Source organism: Bubalus kerabau, chromosome X (genome assembly GCF_029407905.1).
Source record: "Bubalus kerabau isolate K-KA32 ecotype Philippines breed swamp buffalo chromosome X, PCC_UOA_SB_1v2, whole genome shotgun sequence".
Lineage (NCBI taxonomy): Eukaryota > Metazoa > Chordata > Mammalia > Artiodactyla > Bovidae > Bubalus > Bubalus kerabau.
The window spans coordinates 89,112,118-89,137,672 of NC_073647.1; the positions used below are offsets into that span (position 1 = coordinate 89,112,118).

The 25,555-nt window shown below is 38.6% G+C and overlaps 1 protein-coding gene across 2 annotated transcripts in view; it reads left to right on the forward strand.

Annotated features, from left to right (window-relative positions):
• Window positions 1-24,924, forward strand: part of MAGT1 (magnesium transporter 1) — a 63,487-nt gene extending 38,563 nt beyond the window's left edge. The window contains exons 8-10 of one of the 2 annotated variants that reach the window (XM_055563056.1): window positions 798-872; window positions 5,876-5,966; window positions 24,656-24,924. In XM_055563056.1, coding sequence (XP_055419031.1) covers window positions 798-872; window positions 5,876-5,966; window positions 24,656-24,668 — 179 coding nt within the window. In that variant the 3' untranslated portion in view covers window positions 24,669-24,924. Of the gene's footprint in view, window positions 1-797; window positions 873-5,875; window positions 5,967-7,228; window positions 9,477-24,655 lie in introns of those variants that run through there. The other variant, XM_055563055.1, reaches the window with a different exon arrangement.
• Window positions 24,925-25,555: the final 631 nt, after the last annotated feature.

Sequence of the window (25,555 nt, forward strand, 5' to 3'; positions counted from 1 at the left end):
ATTTTAATGTATACAAAATTGACTCAATAGTTGGAAGAATGTTTCAGAAGTTTATTTCAAAGTACAATTTTAGAGGAAAACTCATGTTTTATCTATAAGTTATAGTGGGACATTTGTTTAAAATATCAGTTTTTATTTGTACAAATGAAGTAATTTTCTAACCTTAATTTTTTATTATATCTTCATAGTAAATAATTGTCATACTATATAGGCACATGATTACTTGGTTATGGGGAGGATAAATTGGAAGATTGGGATTGACATATACACACTACTATATGTAAAATAGATAATAGGGACCTACTGTATAACACTGTATGGGCTTCCCTGGTGGCTCAGCTAGTAAAGAATCCACCTACAGTAAAAGGAGACGTGGGTTTGATCTCTGGGTTGGAAAGATCCCCTGGAGAAGGGAAAGGCTACCCACTCTAGTATTCTGGCCTTGAGAATTCCATGGACTATACAGTCCACGGGGTCACAAAGAGGCGGACGTGACTAAGGGACTTTCACTTTCACTGCAATGCACAGAGAGCTCTACTCAATGCCCTGTAGTGGCCTATATGGGAAAAAAGAATCTGAAAAAGAGTGGATATATGTATAACAGATTCACTTTGCTGCACACTTGAAACTAACACAACATTGTAAATCAGTTCTACCTGAATACAATTTTTTTAATTACTTATAATTTTTGTAATTGAATTGAAGGTTTATATATTTATTCATTCTATATTATTCTAGGAATATTAAAGTTTGTGTTATTTCTCTCTGTGAATTTCTCCTTAAACGATTTTTCTAAGATGGTGGGGTTACCTTAGGGATGGTGCTTTTATGTGAAGCTGCTACATCTGACATGGATATCGGAAAGCGAAAGAGTAAGTCATATAATATGCCAAGATGTAGCAGTTCTGCCTTTATACGGAAAAAAGGAATATCCTCTTAATCACTTCTCCTCTTAGTTATATTATTTTACTTCACTATTATAAAAGTAATATGTGCTCATTGTAGAAAGTGTTGGGGGAAGTAAGAGAATGAAACATTTGGAGGGGGAGTTACCCATTATTCCACCATTAAAAAGCTAATAATTTTAACATTGTAATACAAGTTTCTTCCATTTCTAAAAACATCTTTTCAACTTATGTATAATATTTTTAATCTTATACCCCCTTTTTTAATTGGAGTTAAAATATTTCACTAATATTTTCCCACACATAATTTTTAATTTATTGTTTATGCTATTTATTTAACCATTCTGATTTTGTTAAACATTTAGTTTTTTCTTTTCATTATAATGAATAGTTATTTAGTGACTATTATGGTATATATTAAACTTTATCTTCTTTTCATATTAATTCCTTAAAGTAGTATGACTGTGTGGTCCTGTGTATGAGTATTTTCAGTTATCTTGATGTTTTAAGCTGATGATGCCAAATTCTTTACCCAAATGTTTAATAGTTTAGATTCCTATTAGTGGCATTTCAGAATGCTTGTTTTCACTGTAACTTTTTATCAACATTAGAGAACTTTATTAAAAATATGTATGTAAGTGTGTATTTGCTAATCAGATAAAGGGGAAATGTTATATTATTTTGTACTTCTTTGTTTATTACTGTAGTTGAATATTTTCTTAGATGTTTATTAGCTGTTTTGTTTTCCTTTGTCTAAAATACCTTTTTGTCTTTTGCCATTTATGTATGTTACTCCTTTTCCTGTTGGTTTGCATGGACTTTTTATATATTAGAATTTTCATATGCTGATATTTGTTACAAAGAAATGCTAACAATGTAATTTACTTAACATGAAGTCAGTTTGAGTTTTTATTTTATGGTTAAAGAGTTAAATGTCATCAAAATTAACCTAGGTTAATAAATCTATCTACTTTTTCCTTCTAGGAAAAAAGATGATGATATTGGATTTTGAATTTGGGAGATAATTTTTCTGTTGCATTGAAATGAAGTTTTACATATTAGAAAAATAGAGCTAATGTAGCAATTTTTCATCCAGTCAATATACATCCTTTAATTCCTGACTTTTGAAAAAATGCCTATTTCAGTATTCATTTTTGGAGAAAGGCCATCTGGGTACTACTGCAATGCTGGGATGAATTTAAGTTGTAAAACATTTTGGTGACATATATTAAGTTAGTCACAATTTGATCTATTTCTAAGATTGTAATTAATGAAATTATCACAAATATTAATAATAAATATTTCTTTAGCACTTATTATATATCAAGAACTTTCCTAAGCACTTTTAGATATGTGAAAAAATTAGAATACAAATATATATTCGGGGTGAAGCTATATATACATGTATATGTGCATTTGATTAGGAAGAAAAAAAGACTTCTACAAAGAGCATGTGTTAATACTCATAAAAAATTATTTAAGATTTAAATTTTTGGCCCCTAATCATATTGTGTGAGAATTGTAAAGGGAAAATGGATTATTCTCTAAGTATAACAAAACTAAAAATTGTCATTAGTATTGTCCAATAAATGTTTCCCTAGAGCTTCCATGCTTTTCCACACCTACCTCTCTGCTTCTTAGCCAGTCTTAGTCCAGGGATTTAAAAATTCTCATGTTATGGGAATCATACTTGAGCATTGTAGGGTCATCGTCTAGGGTAAAGGTTGGTAACTGCTATGCTGAACCAGAGCATAGAGAGCTATGAATTTGGGGGTAGGAATCAGGGTTTTTTTTCCCCTCATAATTCAAATAAGTAATCTGAGTTGAAGGATGTCCTCATACAAGCAGTGTTCACGAATAAAGTACTTTCAACTAAGGCTGTCAGAATGATATTACCAGATGTCTTTAAGTCAATATTTATCAATAATACAATAAGGCCATACATAATAAGGACTTAAAAGAAGTTTAAAAAGTGAGTATATTAAAGCAATTATCCTTTGATTAAAAAACAAATTGTTTTAAAAGAGTGAGTTATTTTCTTGTCAGTTGTAAAACAGTGTTTCTAACACTAAATTCTGTGGTGGTGTTTAATGGAATTCATTATTTCACACAATTAAATTACACAAGTGTAAATAGAACTATTCTATTATAGTGTTCAGTTCAGTACAGTTGCTCAGTCATGTCCGACACTCTGTGACTCCATGGACTGCAGCATGCCAGCCTTCCCTGTCCATCACCATCTCCCAGAACTTGCTCAAATTCATGTCCATTGAGTCTGTGATGCCATCCAGCCATCTCATCTTCTGTCATCCCCTTCTCCTCCTGCCATCAATCTTTCCCAGCATCAGGGTCTTTTCCAATGAGTTAGTTCTTCACATCATGTGGCCAAAGTATTGGAGCTTCAGCCTCAGTCCTTCCAATGAATATTCATAACTGATTTCCTTTAGGATTGACTAGTTGGATCTCCTTGCAGTCCAAGGGACTCTCAAGAATCCTCCAACACCACAGTTCAAAAGCATCAATTCTTTGGCCCTCAGCTTTCTTTATAGTCCAACTCTCACATCCATACATGACTAGTGGGAAAATCATACCTTTGACTAGATGGACCTTTGTCGGCAAAGTAATGTCTCTGTTTTAATATGCTGTATAGGTTGGTCATAGCTTTTCTTCCAAGGAGCAAGTGTCTTTTAATTTCATGGCTTCAGTCACAATCTGCAGTGATTTTGGAGCCCAAGAAAGTAAAGGCCTGTCACTATTTCCATTGTTTCCCCATCTATTTGCCATGAAGTGATGGGACTGGATGTTCTTCTGTGTATTCTTGCCACCTCTTATTATCTTCTGCTTTTGTTAGGTCCATAAGGTTTCTGTCCATTATTGTGCCCATCTTTACATGAAATGTTCCCTTGGCAAGTCTAATTTTCTTGAAGAGATCTCTAGTCTTTCCCATTCTGTTTCCTCTATTTCTTTGCATTTATTGCTGAGGAAGGCTTTCTTAATCTGTCCTTGCTATTTGGAACTCTGCATTCAGATGGGTATATCTTTGCTTTTCTCCTTTTCCTTTAGCTTCTCTTCTCAGCTATTTGTAAGGCCTCCTCAGACAACCATTTTGCCTTTTTACATTTGTTTTTCTTGGGGATGGTCTTGATCACTGCCTCCTGTACAATGTCACGAACCTCTGTCCATAGTTCTTCAGGCACTCTGTCTATCAGATCTTATCCCTTGAATCTATTTCTTACTTCCACTGTATAAATCGTAAGGGATTTGACTTACATCATATCTGGATGGTCTAGTAGTTTTCCCTACTTTCTTCAGTTTAAGTCTGAATTTGGCAATAAGGAGTTCATGATCTGAGCCACAGTCTGCTCCCAGTCTTCTTTTTTGCTGACTTTATAGAGCTTCTCCATCTTTGGGTACAAAGAATACAGTCAATCTGATTTTGGTATTGACCATCTGGTGATGTCCATGTGTAGAGTTTTCTCTTCTGTTGTTGGAAGAGGGTGTTTGCTATGACCAGTGCGTTCTCTTGGCAGAACTCTTTTAGCCTTTGCCTTGCTTCATTTTGTACTCCAAGGCCAAACTTGCCTGTTACTCCAGGTGTTTCTTGATTTCCTGCTTTTGCATTCCAGTCCCCTATGATGAAAAGGACATCTTTTTTGGTATCAGTTCTAGAAGGTCTTGTAGATCCTCATAGAACTGTTCAACCTCAGCTTCTTCAGCATTAGTGGTTGGTGCATAGACTTGGATTACTATGATACTGAATGGTTTGCCTTGGAAATGAACAGAGATCATGCTTTCATTTTTGAGATTGCACCCAAGTACTGCATTTCAGACTTTTTTGTTGACTATGAGGGCTGCTCCATTTCTTATAAGGGATTCTTGCACCCACAGTAGTAGATATAATGGTCATCTGAATTAAATTTGCCCATTCTGGTCCATTTTAGTTCACTTATTCCTAAAATGTCAATGTTCACTCTTGCCATCTCCTGTTTGACCACTTCCAATTTGCCTTGATTCATGGACCTAACATTCCAGGTTTCTATGCAATATTGTTCTTTACAGCATCGGACTTTACTTCCATCACCAGTCACATCCACAACTGGAATTGTGTTTGCTTTGGCTCCGTCTCTTCATTGTTTCTGGCATTATTTCTCCACTCTTCTCCAGTAGCATATTGGGCACCTACCGACCTGGGGAGTTCATCTTTCAATGTCATAATCTTTTTGTCTTTTCATACTGTCTATGGAGTTCTCAAGGCAAGAATACTGAAGTGGTTTGTCATTTCCTTCTCCAGTGGACCACATTTTGTCAGAACTCTCCACCATGACCCGTCCATCTTGGTTGGCCCTACTCGGCATGGCTCATAGTTTCATTGAGTTAGACAAGGCTGTGCTCTATGTGATCAGTTTGGTTAGTTTTCTGTGATTGTGGTTTTCATTCTGTCTGTCCTCTGATGAATAAGGATGAGGATTCCAGAAGCTTCCTGATGGGAAGGACAGACTGTGGGGGAAAATGGGTCTTGTTTTGATGGGTGGGGCCAGTAAATCTTTAATCAAATTTTCTGTTGATGGGTGGGGCTGTGTTTCCTTACTGTTGTTTGAGGCCGAACTGTCAACTGTGCCTCCACTGGAGACTCCTGGACACTCACAGGCAAGTCTGATTCAGTCTCTTATGGGGGCACTGCTTCTTTCTCCTGGCTTCTGGTGTGCACAAGGTTTTGTTTGTGCCCTCCAAGAGTCTGCTCCATTATAGTGTAACAGAGCAAATTAAAGGTGAAGGCAGACTCCTGAAGATATAAGAATGGGAATGAAATTTGTTGTAGTTTAGACTTACCAGTAGATACAGCCCTTGCATTTTACTTAGAAGTGTAGCCTAAAAAAAAAAAAAAAAAAAGAAGTGTAGCCTAAAATTTATGTTCTTACTCTTTACTGTGTTTAACATGCTCATTTTACTCTCCTTTTATTTTTCTGCAGTAATGTGTGTGGCTGGTATTGGACTTGTTGTATTATTCTTCAGTTGGATGCTCTCTATTTTCAGATCAAAGTATCACGGATATCCATATAGGTATTATTTTTTCATTTGTATAGTGATTACCTATGCTTTCAATGATTAGAGTTGATGTGCTATATAGTTTTTTTACTTTACCTCCAGATTACTCTAGCTTCTGACGTAGAGATAGGCTTTAATTGAGTTATGTTGCATATAGAAATTATAATAATTATGATATACTGAATAAAACTACGTGATTTCTCAGGAAAATCATTCAGGACTATTCTGACATCATTTAATTTAACCTAGAAATCTATCAAACACATAATGATTAGAACATTTCATACCCTCGCACAGTTCCTTATTTGCATACTTTACATCTTTTTGAGGACAAATTATTTTTTAATGTTTTTTCCAAAACTTCTCACTCTGTTTTTCAGGCTGTTTAGGTAGAATAAACAGAACATTTGAAAAGAATCCAATTTGTAGACTGTAGAATAAGAAAGAGTGTTTAAGAAGGTCTAATAGACTTGAAATATTCATAGTGATCTCTAAAGCTCAGAGAAGAAATTATTCTCCTAGTTATAACTTCTTGATTTTATTCTGTTAATAGCCAAAAGAAATGTACCTGTACACAACAGGCAATATCATGAGTTAGTTTTATAATCTGAGTGCCATTTATTACAATTCTTGTTTTAATACAACATTGCTTTGTTTTATAAAGGATCATGAACACTAAACGTAAAGTATATCAAGTGATATTTTTGAGACACAAATTCATTCTTCGTATTTTCAACAGAAGTTTTTAGTAGATAATTTTGAATAACTCCCTGGCCGGCTCATTATATTGTAACATTTCTAAATGTATTTTAATCAGTGAACAACTTAAATTAATCTCCTTTTGCATTTCTTTCAAACTTGTTTAATTCTAAAGATTAAAACCTATTAGAACTTTGATCCTTGACTAAATCCTCCAGCTCTATACTTTTATTCTTCTGTCTATATGTATTTTAAAATAATTTATCCCCTATAGAATACTAACTGGGATGCAGGGGTAATCTTTCTGGTATTTCTATTATTTGATCACTGTGGTTAATTCAGTTATTAATTGGTATCTCTTCAGGAGATATTTTAATTTGAGGTTATTTCTACTTCCTTTTCTTCTAAGACTACCTCAGCATCTCAGTGTCTCTTACTTTTTGTTATTGGTACTCAAAGTTTATTATACATGTACCCAGATGTTCTTTAATCTGCTTTGATAAAATCAAGATATTTGTTAGAGGTAAAGACTATTTTTCTTTTAGATATTAATAGACTGGTATATATTTTTGTTTCAGCTTTCTGATGAGTTAAAAAGGATTCCGGAAATATGTAGACACTGGAGTAATGGAAATTGAAAAATGAAAAATATGTGTGTGAAAAGAAGAATGCAATTTATGTATTTTGGATTACCTCTTTTTTTTCCACGTGATTAAAATAGTTAATCATTTAACCAAAGAAGATGTATAGTGCCTTAACAAGCAATTTTCATGAAGTATTTGGATATAATTCTTCTCTTAACCTTCCCTTCCCAGTAAACTTTCTGGAACATTTAATTTAGTGGAATTTTATAAAAAATTTAAAACTACTACATTTTAATTAGAACAAGGTTCAAAACTGTGTTGCTTAACTTTTGGCCATGTGATTTTTTTATCTTATCCAAAGGTAGTTGGGACTTGTGACCAGGTGTTCTTGCATATGCCTGTTACTGATAACAGCGTCAGGAATCCATTCTTAGCTTTTCCAGTGTTGCACGGATGTGCATACTTCACACATCTTTCCTTTTAAGCAGAGAAATCATATATGCTATGTGTCTTCTGAAAATGGAACACCATTCTTCAGCATACACATCTAGACTTTAGAAAAAGATCACTAGCCAGTCCTCCATCTTCCCTCCTGAAATTCTGTGCAGACTTTGTTTCTTGGTAGCTGTAGACATTAAGAAGTATTCCTAAATACAGGATTATGATTTCTTCATGAGTGTGGTGTTAGCTGCCTATATTTGGAACAATTTCAGGCTCATTCTGTTTCCCTAATTTATTTGAGATGAAAGTGAAGTTGCTCAGTCATATCCGACTCTTTGCGACCCCATGGACTGTAGCCTACCAGGTTCCACCGTCCATGGGATTTTCCAGGCAAGAATACTGGAGTGGGTTGCCATTTCCTTCTGCAGGAGATCTTCCCGACCCAGGGATTGAACCCAGGTCTCCCGCATTGTAGGCAGACACTTTACCGTCTGAGCTACCAGGGAAGTCCTTTATTTAAGATGGGCCCCTCTCTAATAAAAATGTAGCTTAGTATTAAAATCAGTGTAAATTTACAATTGACCAAAATGTTTCTGCAACTCAGAGATTATCACTTATTTCATTTGTACCTAAGAGAAAAAAATGGATTTATCTGGTTAAATCAATTTCTGTATTACAGTGACAACACATTTTATTAACCCTTGTATTTAGGAAAAGGACTCCCCTAGATTGGGAAAATAAAATGATGAAATATTAAGTTGTTGCTTATGAATAGAAAGTAAATTTTTCTTGTAAACTGTTCTGTTTTCTTGCTATTACGTTAACCTTTGTCTTCTCACTTTATGTGGAGAAACAAAGTTATCATTTGAAGAAGTTCTGTTTGAATTTGATCTTTTTTCTGTCAATGAAAATAAGCATATGCGCTAACCAAATTTCTGTGAAGAACGAAAGTTGATGGTTATCAGTGGATATAGCTATAATCTCCTCCATGGCTGTAAAGAGTATCCAGAAATGCCACTATTATAGAAATATGCAAATTCCAATTGTGAAGAAATTTTAAGAAATCTTAGAAGTATTACATTAAGATAATATTGTGACTGCCTGCTACTATTTACCATCTAATATACTCTCCCTCATGGTCTAGAAATCTTACATAATAGACATTTAAAGAAAGAGATGATTATAGTTGCCTATGAAGAAATGTTCTATGTGGGGCTTTTGGTTTTTTTTTTTTTTTAAGTAGATTTGGTGGGTGAGGTGATATTTACTCTCTACTGGAGCCCATTTTTGTTACTCCACTGTAAATTGCGTGATTCTGGATTCCTTATCTGCTGTTTTTGTACTTGTCTCAGGCCAAATAAATTTACGCTGTGATTCTTATGAGACTTGTATGAATATGCCCTGATTTGTACAGACTAACCAGGGGAATATTACTGCCATGTAACCTATAGCTCCAGATAATTTGCAATGAGCATTGAAGAATGACAGTTCTTTGTATTTTTTGTGTCTCTCTTAAGAGCACATTCTTCTTCTTTAAGGAGAGAAGTTGTGTTCTGGCTAAACTCTGTAGAGGGCAGATTTACTATACTTAGAATAGTGTTACTTTTGTGGAAATGTTGAAAGTAGCTTTTATCTGAAGTGCCTTAAGTAGATTCTTAAATTTACTTTTCTAGTATTGATTTAAATATTATTTGTTATGCATTTTAAAATACTATTCAAAATTATACATTGTAGTGGCAGAGATAAACAAATGTCTGGCTGTTTGCTTTTTGATCATATCAATAAACTTCTACAATCTAAATTCTGAGTTTTTGGTTAACATCTAAAGAAGGGTGAATTGAAAACACTACACTAGAAGTATAATATTAGGATATTCCATTTTGAAATTATAATTAAATTTACTATTGTCCTAATGGCAGTAATTTGGTAGGCCAATTTACTTAGGCATTTCTCAATTTAAATACTTTCTTCCAGGATTCTATTCATTATCCTTTATTAATGCTGTCACCCTCTAGATTAGTCAGAACAATCAAGATATGTAAATGAATGACTGTTTTCATTGGTTTGTTACGTTTTGTCCTAGTCAGTGAATATTGTGACTAGGTAACAGAATGGGAAAGACTAGAGATCTCTTCAAGAAAATTAGAGATACCAAGGGAATATTTCATGCAAAGATGGGCTCGATTAAAGATAGAAATAGTATGGACCTAACAGAAGCAGAAGATATTAAGAAGAGGTGGCAAGAATACACAGAAGAACTGTATAAAAAAGATCTTCATGACCCAGATAATCACAAAGGCGTGATCCCTCACACTCACCTAGAGCCAGACATCCTGGAACGTGAAGTCAGGTGTGCCTTAGCAAGTATCACTAAAAACAAAGCTAGTGGAGGTGATGGAATTCCAGTTGAGCTATTCCAAATCCTAAAAGATCATGCTGTGAAAGTGCTGCACTCAATATGCCAGCAAGTTTGGAGAACTCAGCAGTGGCCACAGGACTGGAAAAGGTCAGTTTTCATTCCAATCCCAATGAAAGGCAATGCCAAAGAATGCTCAAACTACCGCACAATTGCACTCATCTCACACGCTAGTAAAGTGATGCTTAAAATTCTCCAAGCCAGGCTTCAGCAATACGTGAACCGTAAACTTCCAGATATTCAAGCTTGTTTTAGAAAAGGCAGAGGAACCAGAGATCAAATTGCCAACATCTGCTGGATCATGGAAAAAGCAAGAGAGTTCCAGAAAAACATCTATTTCTGCTTTATTGACTATGCCAAAGCCTTTGACTGTGTGGATCACAATAAACTGTGGAAAATTCTCAAAGAGATGGGAATACCAGACCACCTGACCTGCCTCTTGAGAAATCTGTATGCAGGTGAGGAAGCAACAGTTAGAACTGGACATGGAACAACCGACTGGTTCCAAATAGGAAAAGGAGTACGTCAAGGCTGTATATTGTCACCCTGCTTATTTAACTTCTGTGCAGAGTACATCATGAGAAACGCTGGGCTGGAGGAAGCACAAGCTGGAATCAAGATTGCCCGGAGAAATATCAATAACCTCAGATATGCAGATGACATCACCCTTATGGCAGAAAGTGAAGAAGAACTAAAAGCTTCTTGATGAAAGTGAAAGAGGAGAGTGAAAAAGTTGACTTAAAGCTCAACATTCAGAAAACAAAGATCATGGCATCTGGTCTCATCACTTCATGGCAAATAGATGGGTAAACAGTGGCTGACTTTATTTTTCTGGGCTGCAAAATCACTGTGAATGGTGATTGCAGCCATGAAATTAAAAGATACTTGCTCCTTGGAAGGAAAGTTATGATCAACCTAGATAGCATATTCAAAAGCAGAGACGTTACTTTGCCAACAAACGTCCGTTTAATCAAGGCTATGGTTTTTGCAGTAGTCATGTATGGATGTGAAAGGTGCACTGTGAAGAAAGCTGAGTGCCAAAGAATTGATGCTTTTGAACTGTGGTGTTGGAGAAGACTCTTGAGAGTGCCTTGGACTGCAAGGAGATCCAGCCAGTTCATTCTAAAGGAGATCAGTCCTGGGTGTTCTTTGGAAGGACTGATTTTGAAGCTGAAACTCCAATACTTTGGCCACCTGATGCAGAGAGTTGACTCATTTGAAAAGACCCTGATGCTGAGAAAGATTGAGGGCCGGAGGAGAATGGGACAACAGAGGATGAGATGTTTGGATGACATCACTGACACAATGGACATAGGTTTGGGTGGACTCTGGGAGTTGGTGATGGACAGGGAGGCCTGGCATGCTGTCGTACATGGGGTCGCAAAGAGTCGGACACGACTGAGCAACTGAACTGAACTGAATTCCCTTTTGATACTAACTAATTTGAAACAGTTACCCAGACAGGTTCAGTTCAGTTCAGTCGCTCAGTCATGTCCTACTCCTTGCGACCCCATGAATTGCAGCACGCCAGGCCTCCCTGTCCATCACCAGCTCCCAGAGTTCACCCAAACCCATGTCCATTGACTCGGTGATGCCATCCAGCCATCTCATCCTCTGTCGTCCCCTTCTCCTCCTGCCCTCAATCCCTCCCAGCATCAGAGTCTTTTCCAGTGAGTCAACTCTTCGCATGAGGTGGCCAAAGTATTGGAGTTTCAGCTTTAGCATCATTCCTTCCAAAGAAATCCCAGGGCTGATCTCCTTCAGAATGGACTGGTTGGATCTCCTTGCAGTCCAAGGGACTCTCAAGAGTCTTCTCCAACACCTCAGTTCAAAAGCATCAGTTCGGCGCTCAGCCTTCTTCACAGTCCAACTCTCACATCCATACATGACCACTGGAAAAACCATAGCCTTGACTTAGACCGACCTTTGTTGGCAAAGTAATGTCTCTGCTTTTGAATATGCTATCTAGGTTGGTCATAAGTTTCCTTCCAAGCGGTAAGCGTCTTTTAATTTCATGGCTGCAGTCACCATCTGCAGTGATTTTGGAGCCCCCAAAAATAAAGTCTGACACTGTTTCCACTGTTTCCCCATCTATTTCCCAAGAAGTGATGGGACTAGATGCCATAATCTTAGTTTTCTGAATGTTGAGCTTTAAGTCAACTTTTTCATTCTCCTCTTTCACTTTCATTAAGAGGCTTTTCAGTTCCTGTTCACTTTCTGCCATAAGGGTGGTGTCATCCGCATATCTGAGGTTATTGATATTTCTCCTGGCAATCTTGATTCCAGCTTGTGCTTCTTCCAGCCCAGCATTTCTCATGATGTACTCTGCATAAAAGTTAAATAGACAGGGTGACAATATACAGCTTTGATGTACTCCTTTTCCTTTTTGGAACCAGTCTGTTGTTTCATGTCCAGTTCTAACTGTTACTTCCTGACCTACATATAGGTTTCTCAAGAGGCAGGTCAGGTGGTCTGGTATTCCCATCTCTTTGAGAATTTTCCACAGTTTATTGTGATCCATACAGTCAAAGGCTTTGGCATAGTCAATAAAGCAGAAATACATGTGTTTCTGGAACTCTCTTGCTTTTTCCATGATCCAGCGGATGTTGGCAATTTGATCTCTGGTTCCTCTGCCTTTTCTAAAACAAGCTTGAATATCTGGAAGTTCACGGTTCAAATATTGCTGAAGCTTGGTTTGGAGAATTTTAAGCATCACTTTGCTAGCGTGTGAGATGAATGCAATTGTGCGGTAGTTTGAGCATTCTTTGGCATTGCCTTTCATTGGGATTGGAATGAAAACTGACCTTTTCCAGTCCCGTGGCCAGTACTGAGTTTTCCAAATTTGCTGGCATATTGAGTGCAGCACTTTCACAGCATCATCTTTTAGGATTTGAAATAGCTCAACTGGAATTCCATCACCTCCACTAGCTTTGTTTGTAGTGATGCTTTCTAGGGCCCACTTGACTTCCCATTCCAGGATATCTGGTTCTAGGTGAGTGATCACACCATCGTGATTATCTTGGTCGTGAAGATCTTTTTTAATACAGTTCTGTGTATTCTTGCCACCTCTTCTTGATATCTTCTGCTTCTGTTAGTCCATACCATTTCTGTCCTTTATCGAGCCCATCTTTGCATGAAATGTTCCCTTGGTGTCTCTAATTTTCTTGAGGAGATCTCTAGTCTTTCCCATTCTGTTGTTTTCCTCTATTTCTTTGCATTGATTGCTGAGGAAGGCTTTCTTATCGCTCCTTGCTCTTCTTTGGAACTCTGCATTCAGATGCTTATATCTTTCCTTTTCTCCTTTGCATTTCACTTTTCTTTTCACAGCTATTTGTTAGCCTCCCCAGACAGCCATTTTGCTTTTTTACATTTCATTGCCATGAGGATGGTCTTGATCCCTCTCCTGTACAATGTCACAAACCTCCATCCATAGTTCATCAGGCACTCTATCAATCTAGTCAGGTTATATAAGACTGGGCAGCTGCTGCTGCTACTGCTGCTAAGTCGCTTCAGTCATGTCCGACTCTGTGCGACCCCATAGACGGAAGCCCACCAGGCTCCCCTGTCCGTGGAATTCTCCAGGCAAGAACACTGGAGTGGGTGGGAAGTAAAGAAATCTGGCTTTTAAACAACTTTTAGTCCTTACTTTGTTACTGACAAAGTACGGACTAAAGCTGTCTGACCACAGGCAAGGCAGTGAACCTCTAGACCTGTTTCTTTATTCTCATGTCAGTGCATTGGATTAAATCACCTCAGTGTTACTTCTAGCACTGCTGTTCCATGATGTATAATATTAAAGATGCATTTAAATCTCAATAGACATCATTTGTGATATTCACGGTTGGTGTTGAATTAAATCAATTGAAATGTAGGATGGTTTGTAGTCAGATTTCTGAAGACACTGTGAAATGCTTGTGGGGGCCATTATACCTGAAAACTTTAATAATATGCATTGAAATATTTTAGAAAGAATACACTTGACATGGTTATGGTAATATCAGATCTTGATTTAAGTGGGTTATATTAAATTTTTAGCAAGAATGAGATGAACAAGTGTAGTAGTATGCTAATATTATAAAATATCAAAACCAAGGGAAGCTTAGATACCATTCAATATACTACCTTCCTTTTGACTACTAAAGAATACCTGCTCTAGAGAGGTGAAATGATTTCCTGAAGGTTATTCCAAGGAAATGCCTACAGGTTTCCTATTTTGTTGCACATTCCCTGTGGATTAAATTTCACTCAGGATGTAGATTACTCCCTGACGAAATGGAAACCATAGTGAGTCTATCTTGATTGCTTCCTTATATCTAGATTGTAGGGACTTGGGGAAGGGGGAATGGGAGTTGTTTATAATTAAGAGTTTCAGTTATGCAAGATGAAAAGAATTCTGAAGGTTGGTCATAAAACAGTGTGAATGAACTTAACAGTACTAAACTGTGCATTTAAAAATGGTAAGAAAGTATATTTTATGTATGTTTTACTACAACTCAAAATGAAAACAAGTGCTAATGCCTTGGTGCCAATGTCATATTGACATATCCTTACTGACACCACTTTTTATTTGATCATTGTCCTGAAAATTGAGTACAGCTGAATAGAGTGTAACTCAGGGTGGAAATATTGAAGTATCGTCTTTAGACACTTTGGGTGACATTTTTAAGGACTTACAGGTAAACTCTGCCTGAAGAATCAGTGACTAGTATATTTCAATGACTACTCTTTAAACAATGACTTTCAGCTGGAAAAAAAAAAAAAAAACTCATGAAGATATGTTGGCTCCACCAAAACATCCAGACTCAGAAATAATGCATTTGGTCTGAAACTTCCAATTTATTAATATCATGCCTGGCCGTGGCTCTGTGGTCAGCAGTTGTACCTAGAAAACTTTGGGTCTGAAGTTCTTTTTATGCTCTTCAAATAAATGCAGTGTTTTCTCTATTCCAAACACAGCTCAAAAATTATAATTTCCAGGAAGCTTTCTTGACCTCCCAGTTTGAGTTTTATGCTCTTTTCTTCTTCAGTGCATCTCTGTTATCCTATCTTGTAATTGCCCTGTCCCTCCCATAAACTGTAAGTTCCTTGGGAACAGAGGTGTTGCCTTACTCATGTTTGTTTGTTCCTTTTCAAAAATACATGCATAGTACACATGCGGTGAATTTTCACTGATTGAATAAAGAAGAAAAAACCTTTATTCTCAGGGTGTTTGCAGTCTTGTGGTGGAAAAAAAACATATAAACAAATGTAATCCCAGTGGGGAAAATCTGTGTTGTATCATGGATACAGAGAAGGGTTTGATCACTTTTTTGAGGTTAGGAGGTACAGGAAGGGAGACATTTAAGTACCAAAATGCCAAATTATTCTTATCAGTATAGAATCATTTTGTTGTTCAGTCACTTAGTCATGTCTGACTTAGCATGTCTCTCCAAAAGAGAGCACAGATCAGATCAGATCAGATCAGTCACTCAGTCATGTCCGACTCTTTGCGACCCCATGATTCACAGCACGCCAGGCCTCCCTGTCCATCACCAGCTCCCGGAGTTCACTCAGGCTCACGTCCATCAAGTCAGTGATGCCATCCAGCCATCTCATCCTCTGTCGTCCCCTTGTCCTCCTGCCCCCAATCCCTCCCAGCATCAGAGTCTTTTCCAATGAGTCAACTCTTCGCATGAGGTGGCCAAAGTACTGGAGTTTCAGCTTTAGCATCATTCCTTCCAAAGAAATCCCAGGGCTGATCGCCTTCACAATGGACTGGTTGGATCTCCTTGCAGTCCAAGGGACTCTCAAGAGTCTTCTCCAACACCACAGTTCAAAAGCATCAATTCTTCGGTGCTCAGCCTTCTTCACAGTCCAACTTTCACATCCATACATGACCACAGGAAAGACCATAACCTTGACTAGATGAACCTTTGTTGGCCAAGTAATGTCTCTGCTTTTCGATATGCTATCTAGGTTGGTCATAACTTTCCTTCCAAGGAGTAAGCGTCTTTTAATTTCATGGCTGCAGTTACGATCTGTAGTGATTTTGGAGCCCAGAAAAATAAAATCTGACACTGTTTCCACTGTTTCCCCCATCTATTTCCCATGAAGTGATGGGACCGGTGCCATGATCTTCGTTTTCTGAATGTTGAGCTTTAAGCCAAATTTTTCACTCTCCACTTTCACCTTCATCAAGAGGCTTTTTCGTTCCTCTTCACTTTCTGCCATAAGGGTGGTGTCATCTGCATATCTGAGGTTATTGATATTTCTCCCAGCAATCTTGATTCCAGCTTGTGTTTCTTCCAGTCCAGCGTTTCTCATGATGTACTCTGCATATAAGTTAAATAAGCAGGGTGACAATATACAGCCTTGACATACTCCTTTTCCTGTTTGGAACCAGTCTGTTGTTCCATGTCCAGTTCTAACTGTTGCTTCCTCACCTGCAGACAGATTTCTCAAGAGGCAGATCAGTGGTCTGGTATTCCCATCTCTTTGAGAATTTCCCACAGTTTATTGTGATCCACACAGTCAAAGGCTTTGGCATAGTCAATAAAGCAGAAATAGATGTTTTTCTGGAACTCTCTTGCTTTTTCCATGATCCAGAGGATGTTGGCAATTTGATGTCTGGTTCCTCTGCCTTTTCTAAAACCAGCTTGAACATCAGGAAGTTCACAGTTCACATATTGCTGAAGCCTGGCTTGGAGAATTTTGAGCATTACTTTACTAGCGTGTGAGATGAGTGCAATTGTGCGGTAGTTTGAGCATTCTTTGGCATTGCCTTTCTTTGAGATTGGAATGAAAACTGACCTTTTCCAGTCCTGTGGCCACTGCTGAGTTTTCCAAATTTGCTGGCACATTTAGTGCAGCACTTTCACAGCATCATCTTTCGGGATTTGGAATAGCTCAACTGGAATTCTATCACCTCCACTAGCTTTGTTTGTAGTGATGCTTTCTAAGGCCCACTTGACTTCCCATTCCAGGATGTCTGGCTCTAGGTGAGTGATCACACCATCGTGATTATCTTGGTCGTGAAGATCTTTTTTATACAGTTCTTCTGTGTATTCTTGCCACCTCTTCTTAACATCTTCTGCTTCTGTTAGTCCATACCACTTCTGTCCTTTATCGAGCCCATCTTTGCATGAAACGTTCCTTTGGTATCTCTGATTTTCTTGAAGAGATCTCTAGTCTTTCCCATTCTGTTGTTTTCCTCTATTTCTTTGCATTGACGCTGAAGAAGGCTTTCTTATTTCTTCTTGCTATTCTTTGGAACTCTGCATTCAGATGTTTATATCTTTCCTTTTCTCCTTTGCTTTTTGCTTCTGTTCTTTTCACAGCTCTTTGTAAGGCCTCCCCAGACAGCCATTTTGCTTTTTTGCATTTCTTTTCCATGGGGATGGTCTTGATCCCTGTCTCCTGTACAATGTCACGAACCTCATTCCATTGCTCATCAGGCACTCTGTCTATCAGATCTAGTCCCTTAAATCTATTTCTCACTTCCACTGTATAATCATAAGGGATTTGATTTAGGTCATACCTGAATGGTCTATGGTTTTCCCTACTTTCTTCAATTTATGTCTGAATTTGGCAATAAGGAGTTCATGGTCTGAGCCACAGTCAGCTCCTGGTCTTGTTTTTGCTGACTGTATAGAGCTTCTCCATCTTTGGCTGCAAAGAGTCTAATCAATCTGATTTTGGTGTTGACCATCTGGTGATGTCCATGTGTAGAGTCTTCTCTTGTGTTGTTGGAAGAGGGTGTTTGTTATGACCAGTGCGTTCTCTTGGCAAAACTCTATTAGTCTTTGCCCTGCTTCATTCCGTATTCTAAGGCCAAATTTGCCTGTTACTTCAGGTGTTTCTTGACTTCCTACTTTTGCATTCCAGTCCCCTATAATGAAAAGGACATCTTTTTTGGGTGTTAGTTCTAAAAGGTCTTGTAGGTCTTCATAGAACCGTTCAACTTCAGCTTCTTCAGCGTTACTGGTTGGGGCATAGACTTGGATTACTGTGATATTGAATGGTTTGCCTTGGAAACGAGCAGAGATCATTCTGTCGTTTTTGAGATTGCATCCAAGTACTGCATTTCGGACTCTTTTGTTGACCATGATGGCTACTCCATTTCTTCTGAGGGATTCCTGCCCGCAGTAGTAGATATAATGGTCACCTGAGTTAAATTCACCCATTCCAGTCCATTTAAGTTCACTGATTCCTAGAATGTCGATATTCACTCTTGCCATCTCTTATTTGACCACTTCCAATTTGCCTTGATTCATGGACCTGACATTCCAGGTTCCTATGCAATATTGCTCTTTACAGCATCAGACCTTGCTTTTATCACCAGTCACATCCACAGCTGGGTATTCTTTTTGCTTTGGCTCCATCCCTTCATTCTTTCTGGAGTTATTTCTCCACTGATCTCCAGTAGCATATTGGGCACCTACTGACCTGGGGAGTTTCTCTTTCAGTATCCTATCATTTTGCCTTTTCATACTGTTCATGGGGTTCTCAGTGCAAAAATACTGAAGTGGTTTGCCATTCCCTTCTCCATTGGACCACATTCTGTCAGATCTCTCCACCATGACCCACCCATCTTGGGTTGCCCCATGGGCATGGCTTAGTTTCATGAGTTAGACAAGCCTGTGGTCCTAGTGTGATTAGATTGACTAGTTTTCTGTGAGTATGGTTTCAGTGTTTTTGCCCTGTGATGCCCTCTTGCAACACCTACCGTCTTACTTGGGTTTCTCTTACCTTGGGCGTGGGGAATCTCTTCACGGCTGCTCCAACAAAGCGCAGCCAATGCTCTTTACCTTGGACGAGGGGTATCTCCTCACCACCGCCCTTCCTGACCTTCAGCGTGGGATAGCTCCTCTAGGCCCTCCTGTGCCCGCACAGCTACAGCGTGGGGTTGCTCCTCCCGGCCGCTGCCCCTGGGCTCCAGCGTGGGGTAACTCCTCCTTCCCGCCGCCCCTGGCCTCCGGCTTAAGGGCGTGGGGTATCTCCTCTCGGCCACGGCCCCTGACCTCGGACGCGGTGTAACTCCTCTTGTCACGGCCCCTGACCTCGGACGCTGGGTATCTCTTCTCGGCCGCATGCCCAGAATAGGCTTGATAGTTCCATAAGCTTTCACCTCTAATATTTATGCTCGGTTCTAGCAGGAAGTGAAAGCTAAGGCAGAGTTGTAAAAAGACTGGCTGTGTTACAGGACTGTACCAAAACAGGGCCAATCTACAAAGACTGAAAGACATTTTTTTTTGTTTTGCCTCCACGTGTTTAAGGAAATCACTCTCATATCATTAGGTGATTGCTAAGCTAGTGAAACAGATTTCAATGTCCACATATGATGAAGAATACAGTCTTTACAAAAATAGTTTAGGAAGTTCACTAAGCAAAGCCTATAACTTGCAACATGCAGAAACAATGGGAAAGAAGAAGAATCTGATTTCAGGAGTTATCACATTATAATACTCAAAATGTGCTATTTTCAACAACAAAAAATTATGAGATAGATGAAGGAATAAGAGAGTATGGCCTATTCACAGGGAAAAAAAGGAAATTATTAAAAACCATACCTGAAGAAGCCCAGACAATCAATGGACATACAGGAAAAATATTTTAAATCAGCTACCTAAAATATGTTCAGAAAGCTAAAGCAAATCATGTCCAAAAAACTAAAGGAAACAAGGTAAACAATGTCTCATGAAACAGAGAATATCAATAAAGAAATAGAAATAACAGCAAAATGGTAATTATGTGAGGTAAAGGATGTGTTAACCTTATTGTGGTATTTCATAATATATATGTGTGTATCAAATAATCATGTTGTACACCTTAAACTTACACAACATTATCTGTCAATTATATCAATAAAGCTGGAAAAAGTAGAACACATTACTCTAAAAAATAAAAATTCTTGGTCTGAAAGATACATTAATGAAAAACAATTTACTAGAGGGCTTCAGAAATACATTTATGCTGACAGAAGAAATAAATAGTGAACATGAATATGAGTCAATTACAATTATCCTGTCAGAGAAACAATTAAAAAACAAGAATGGAGAAAATGGACAGAACCCAGAGACATGAGGGACAACATCAAATACACCAGTATACAAATAATTGAGAGTCCCAGCAGGAGAGAGAGAGAGAAAAGGCAGAACAAAAAAAAAAAATGAAATGATGGCCAAAACCTTCCAAAATTTGATGGAAGACATGAATTTACACATCTAAGAAGATCATCAAACTAAGTAAAATAAACACAGAGATCCATACCAAGAAAGACAGAGAATCTAGAAAGTACCAAGAGAGAAGTGATTTTTCACTTAGATCCTCAAGAAGGTTAATAGCCAATTTCTCACATGAATAGATGTTCAGCATCACTAATTATTAGAGAAATGCAAATCAAAACTAAAATGAGATATCACCTCACACCAGTGAGAATGGCTATCAGCAAAAAATTCACAATAAATGCTGGAGAGGATGTGGATAGATGAGAACCTTTCTACCCTGTTGGTGGGATTGTAAATTGGTACAGCCACTATGGAGAATAGTATGCAAGTTCCTAAAAAAACTAAGATCTACCATATGACCCTGCAATCCCACTCCTGGGCGTATAAGAAAAACATGATCCTAAAGGATACATGCACCCCAGTGTTCACTGCAGCACTGTTTACAATAGCCAAGACACAGAAGCAACCTAAATGTCCATCGACAGAGGAATGCTAAAGAAGGTGTACATATATACAATGGAATATTGTTGTTTTAGTCGCTAAGTAATGTCTGACTCTTGTAGCCCGCCAGGCTCCTCTGTCCCTGGGATTTCCCAGGCAAGAATACTAGAGTGGGTTGTCATTTCCTCCTTCAAGGGATCTTCCTGATCCAGGGATCGAACCCACGTCTCCTGCATTGGCAGGCAGATTCCTTATACTGAGCCACCAGAGAAGCCCAATGGAATATTGCTCAGCCATTAGAAAGAATGAAATAATGCCACTTGCAGCAACATAGATGGGCCTACCTAGGGATTGTCATACTGACTGAAGTAAGTCAGACAGAGAAGGAGAAATATCATATGACATCCCTTATATGTGGAATCTAGAAAGAAATGATACAAATGAACTTACAAAGCAGAAAGAGACTCACAGACTTAGAGAACGAACTTAGGGTAACCAGTGGGACATATGAGGGGAAGGGATAGTTAGGGAGTTTGGGATGGACATGTACACAGTGCTATATTTAAAATGGATAACCAACAAGGACCTATTTTATAGCACATGGGACTCTGCTCAATGTTATGTGGCAGCCTGGATGACAGGGAAGTTTTGGGGGAAATGGATACATGTATATATAAGGCCAAATCCCTTCTCTGTTCACCTAAAACTATCAGAACTTGGTTAATCAGCTATATCTATAGAAAATAAAAAGTTCAAAGAAAAAAATATTAACAGCCAATTTCTCATTAGAAACCAAGGAAGTCAGAAAGCAGTGAGATGACATATTTAAAGTGTTGAATGAAAAAGATATTCTATATCTGGCATAATAATCTTTTAAAAATATTTACTCATTGACTGATTTACTGATTTGGCAGCATCAGATCACAGTGGTGGCAGGAGAGATCATTGCATCATGTGGATCTTTCACTGCAGCACAAGGACTTTCTAGTTGCCTTGCATGGGCTTCAGTAGTTACAACACACAGGCTTAGTTGCTCCCCAACATGTGGGATCCTAGTTCCCAAACCAGGGATCAAACCTGCCTCCCCTGCATTGCAAGGCAGATTCTTAGTCTCTGTACCCCTAGGGAAGTCCTCCCTCAACAATCTTTTAAAAATTAAAGAAAGAACTTCCTTGGTGGTCCAAGTGGTTATGACTCAGTGTTTCCACTGCAGAGTGCATGGGTTCGATCTCTGGTCTGAGAACTAAGATCTCACATGCCACAAGTTGCAGCCCCCAAATAAATAATTAAATGAAGGAAAAATGAAGACACTGGCAGATAAAGAAAAGCTGAGAAAGTTGATTTCCAGTAGATCTGTCCAACAAGACTTGTTAAAGCCTTCAGGCTGAAATTAAAGTATACTAGACATTAACTCAAAGCCGTTTGAGGAAATAAAGGACACTGATACACAGGTAATTATAAAAGCCAATATTATTGCGTTCTTGGTTAATAACTATTTTCTTATATAATTTAAAAGAATGTGCATAAAACAAAAATCACAAATTAGTTAATGAACACACAAAGTTTAAAGATGTAAGTTTGATGGTAACAACATAAAAGAGGAAAAATGGAGCTGTATGGGATCAGTTTTACATACTGTTGAAGTTAAGCTGGCATTCATTCACACTAGATTGTATAAATTTCAGAGATTTATTGTAGTTCCCAGGACAACCACTATGAAAATAATGTAGAAGTATAAAGAAAAGGAAATGACAAAGGAATTAAAATGATGCACTCCAAAAAAATCAATTAAATGCAAAACTAAGACATAATGGAGGAACTGAAGAAAAGAGTATATATGACGTATAAAAAACAAATAGCAAAATAGCAGAAGTTAGTTTTTCCTTATCACTAATTACTTAAATGTAGGACTTCCCTGGCGATCTAGTAGTTATGAATCTGCCTAGTAATTCAGGTTAGGGTTAGGGTTCAATTCCTGGTCTGGAAAGATTGTATATTCTGTGGGGCAACTAAGCCTGTGTGCCACAACTACTCAGCCCGTGCTCTAGAGCCCACATGCTGCAGGTACTGAAGCCCACGTTCCTAAAACCCTCACTCTGCATTGAGAAGCTACTGCAGTGAGAAGCCTGAGCACTGCATCTAGAGAGTAGTCCTCACTCACCACAACTGGAGAAAGCCCATGAGCAGCAATGAAGACCCAGTGCAGCCAAAAATAAATAAATTTAATAACAACAACAAAACCCACTATCCAAATATAGGCTGTCTACAAGAGACTCATTTTTTTCTTCTTTGAAGTATAGTTGCTATACAACATTATATGTTGTTATTGTTGAGTCTCTAAGTCATGTCTGACTCTTTGTTACTCCATGGACTGTAGTACACCAGGCTCCTCTGTCCTCCACTATCTCCTGGAGTTTGATCAAATTCATGTTCATTGAGTCGATGATGCTATCTAACCATCTCATCCTCAACCCCCTTCTCCTTTTGTCTTCGATTTCTCCTAGCATCAGGGTCTTTTCCAACAAGCCGGCTCTTTGTATCGGGTGGCCAAAGTATTGGAGCCTCAGCTTCAGCATCAGTCCTTCCAATGAATATTCAGGATGATTTCCTTTAAGATTGACGGGTTTGATCTCCTTGCTGTCCAAGGGACTCTCAAGAGTCTTCTCCAGCACCACAATTTGAAAGCATCAATTCTTCAGCACTCAGCCTTCTTTATGGTCCAACTCTCACATCTGTACATCTGTACATGACTACTGGAAAAACCATAGCTTTGATTATATGGACTTTTGTTGGCATTGTGATGATGTCTCTGTTTCTTAATACTCTGTCTACGTTTGTCTTAGCTTTCCTCCCAAGGAGCAAGTGTCTTTTAATTCATGGCTGCAGTCACTGTCCGCAGTGATTTTGGAGCCTAAGAAATTAAAATCTATCTCTGCTTCCACTTTTTCCCCATCCATTTTCCATGAAGTGATGGGACTGGATGCCATGATCTTCGTTTTTTAAATGCTGAGTTTCAAGCCAGCTTTTTCACTCTTCTTTCACCCTCATCCCTGGAGAAGGAAATGGCAACCCACTCCAGTATTCTTGCCTAGAGAATCCCATGGACGGAGGAGCCTGGTAGGCTACAGTCCACGGGGGTCGCAAAGAGTCGGACACGACTGAGCGACCTAACTTTCACCCTCATCGAGAGACTCTTTAGTTCCTCTTCTCTTTCTGCCATTAGTGGTGTTATGTGCATATCTGAGGTTGTTGATGTTTCTTCTGGAAATCTTGACTTTAGCTTGTGATTCATTCAGCCTGGCATTTCCCAATGATGTACTCTGCATATAAGTTAAATAAGCAGGGTAACAATATACACCCTTGTCATATTCCTTTCCCAATTTTGAACTAGTCAGTTGTTCCATACCTGGTTCTAATGGTTGCTTCTTGACCCGCATGCAGCTTTCTCAGAAGACAGGTAAGATCGTCTGGTATTCCCATCTCTATTACAGGTGTGTAGAATATAGTGATTCACAACTGTTAATGATTATACTCTATTTATAGTTATTGTAAAATATTTGCTATGTTCCCCAAGTTGTAAAATATATTCTTGTAGCTTATTCTATACAGAATAGCTTATACCTCTTAATCCCCTAGCCTTGAAGTGCCCCTTTCAACTTCTTTCTCCCCACTGGTAACCACTAGTTTGTTCTCTATATCTGTGAGAAGAGACTCTATTTATTTATTTTTCTGAACTTTAAACTTCCTATTAATATTTTGTATTGGTGTATAGCCAATCAAAAATGTTGTGTTAGTTTCAGGTGAACAGTGAAGGGACTCAGCCATACATATACATGTGTTAGGGGAAGTACACTGACTGAAACTGCTCACCCTGGCCAGGCACCATAGTTACCATGTGCATGACTTGTTTTATGGCAGGAGGTCCTGGTAAGGAACATGAAACTAATAAGCCACCACCAACTGGAAGAGTTCAGGAAGGGTCAAAAGGTGACACCACGTGTCCATCCACCTCTCAGAATCCTTCTCGCTGGCGTCCATCTTGGCTGAGCAATGCATGGGCCACCAGGAAGGCCTCTGAATGAGAATGATTGGCCAAAGACAACCTGGAAACTAATCCAATCACCATAAAACCCGAGACTGTGAGCCATGTGGCAGAGCAGTTCTCCTGGGTTCCCTTACCCTACTGCTCTCTGCCTGGGTGCCCCTCCCCAATAAAATCTCTTGCTTTGTCAGCACATGTGTCTCCTTGGACAATTCATTTCTGAGTGAGCTTTTGGGCCCTGGAAGGGGGCCCCTTCCTGCAACAAATGTATCCAAACTCCCCCCAAACCCCTCTCCTATCCAGGCTGCCACATAACATTGAACAGAGTTCCACATGCTATATGGTAAGTCCTTTTTGGTTATCCATTTTAAATATAGCAGTGTGTACATGAGCTTCTCAAAGTCTATAATTATCCCTTCCTCCTTGCAACCATAAGTTCTTTTTCTAAGTCTGTGAGTAGAAGACTCCCTTTATTTTTAAAATTAATTTATTTGTAATTGGAGGATAATTGCCATATATCAACACGAATTGGCTATCAGTATATGTATGAAGGCAATGGCACCCCACTCCAGTACTCTTGCCTAGAAAATCCCATGAACGGAGGACCCTGGTAGGCTGCAGTCCATGGGATCGCTAGAGTCGGACACGACTGAGTGACTTCACTTTCACTTTTCACTTTCATGCATTGGAGAAGGAAATGGCAACCCACTCCAGCGTTCTTGCCTGGAGAATCCCAGGGACGGGGGAGCCTGGTGGGCTGCCATCTCTGGGGTCAC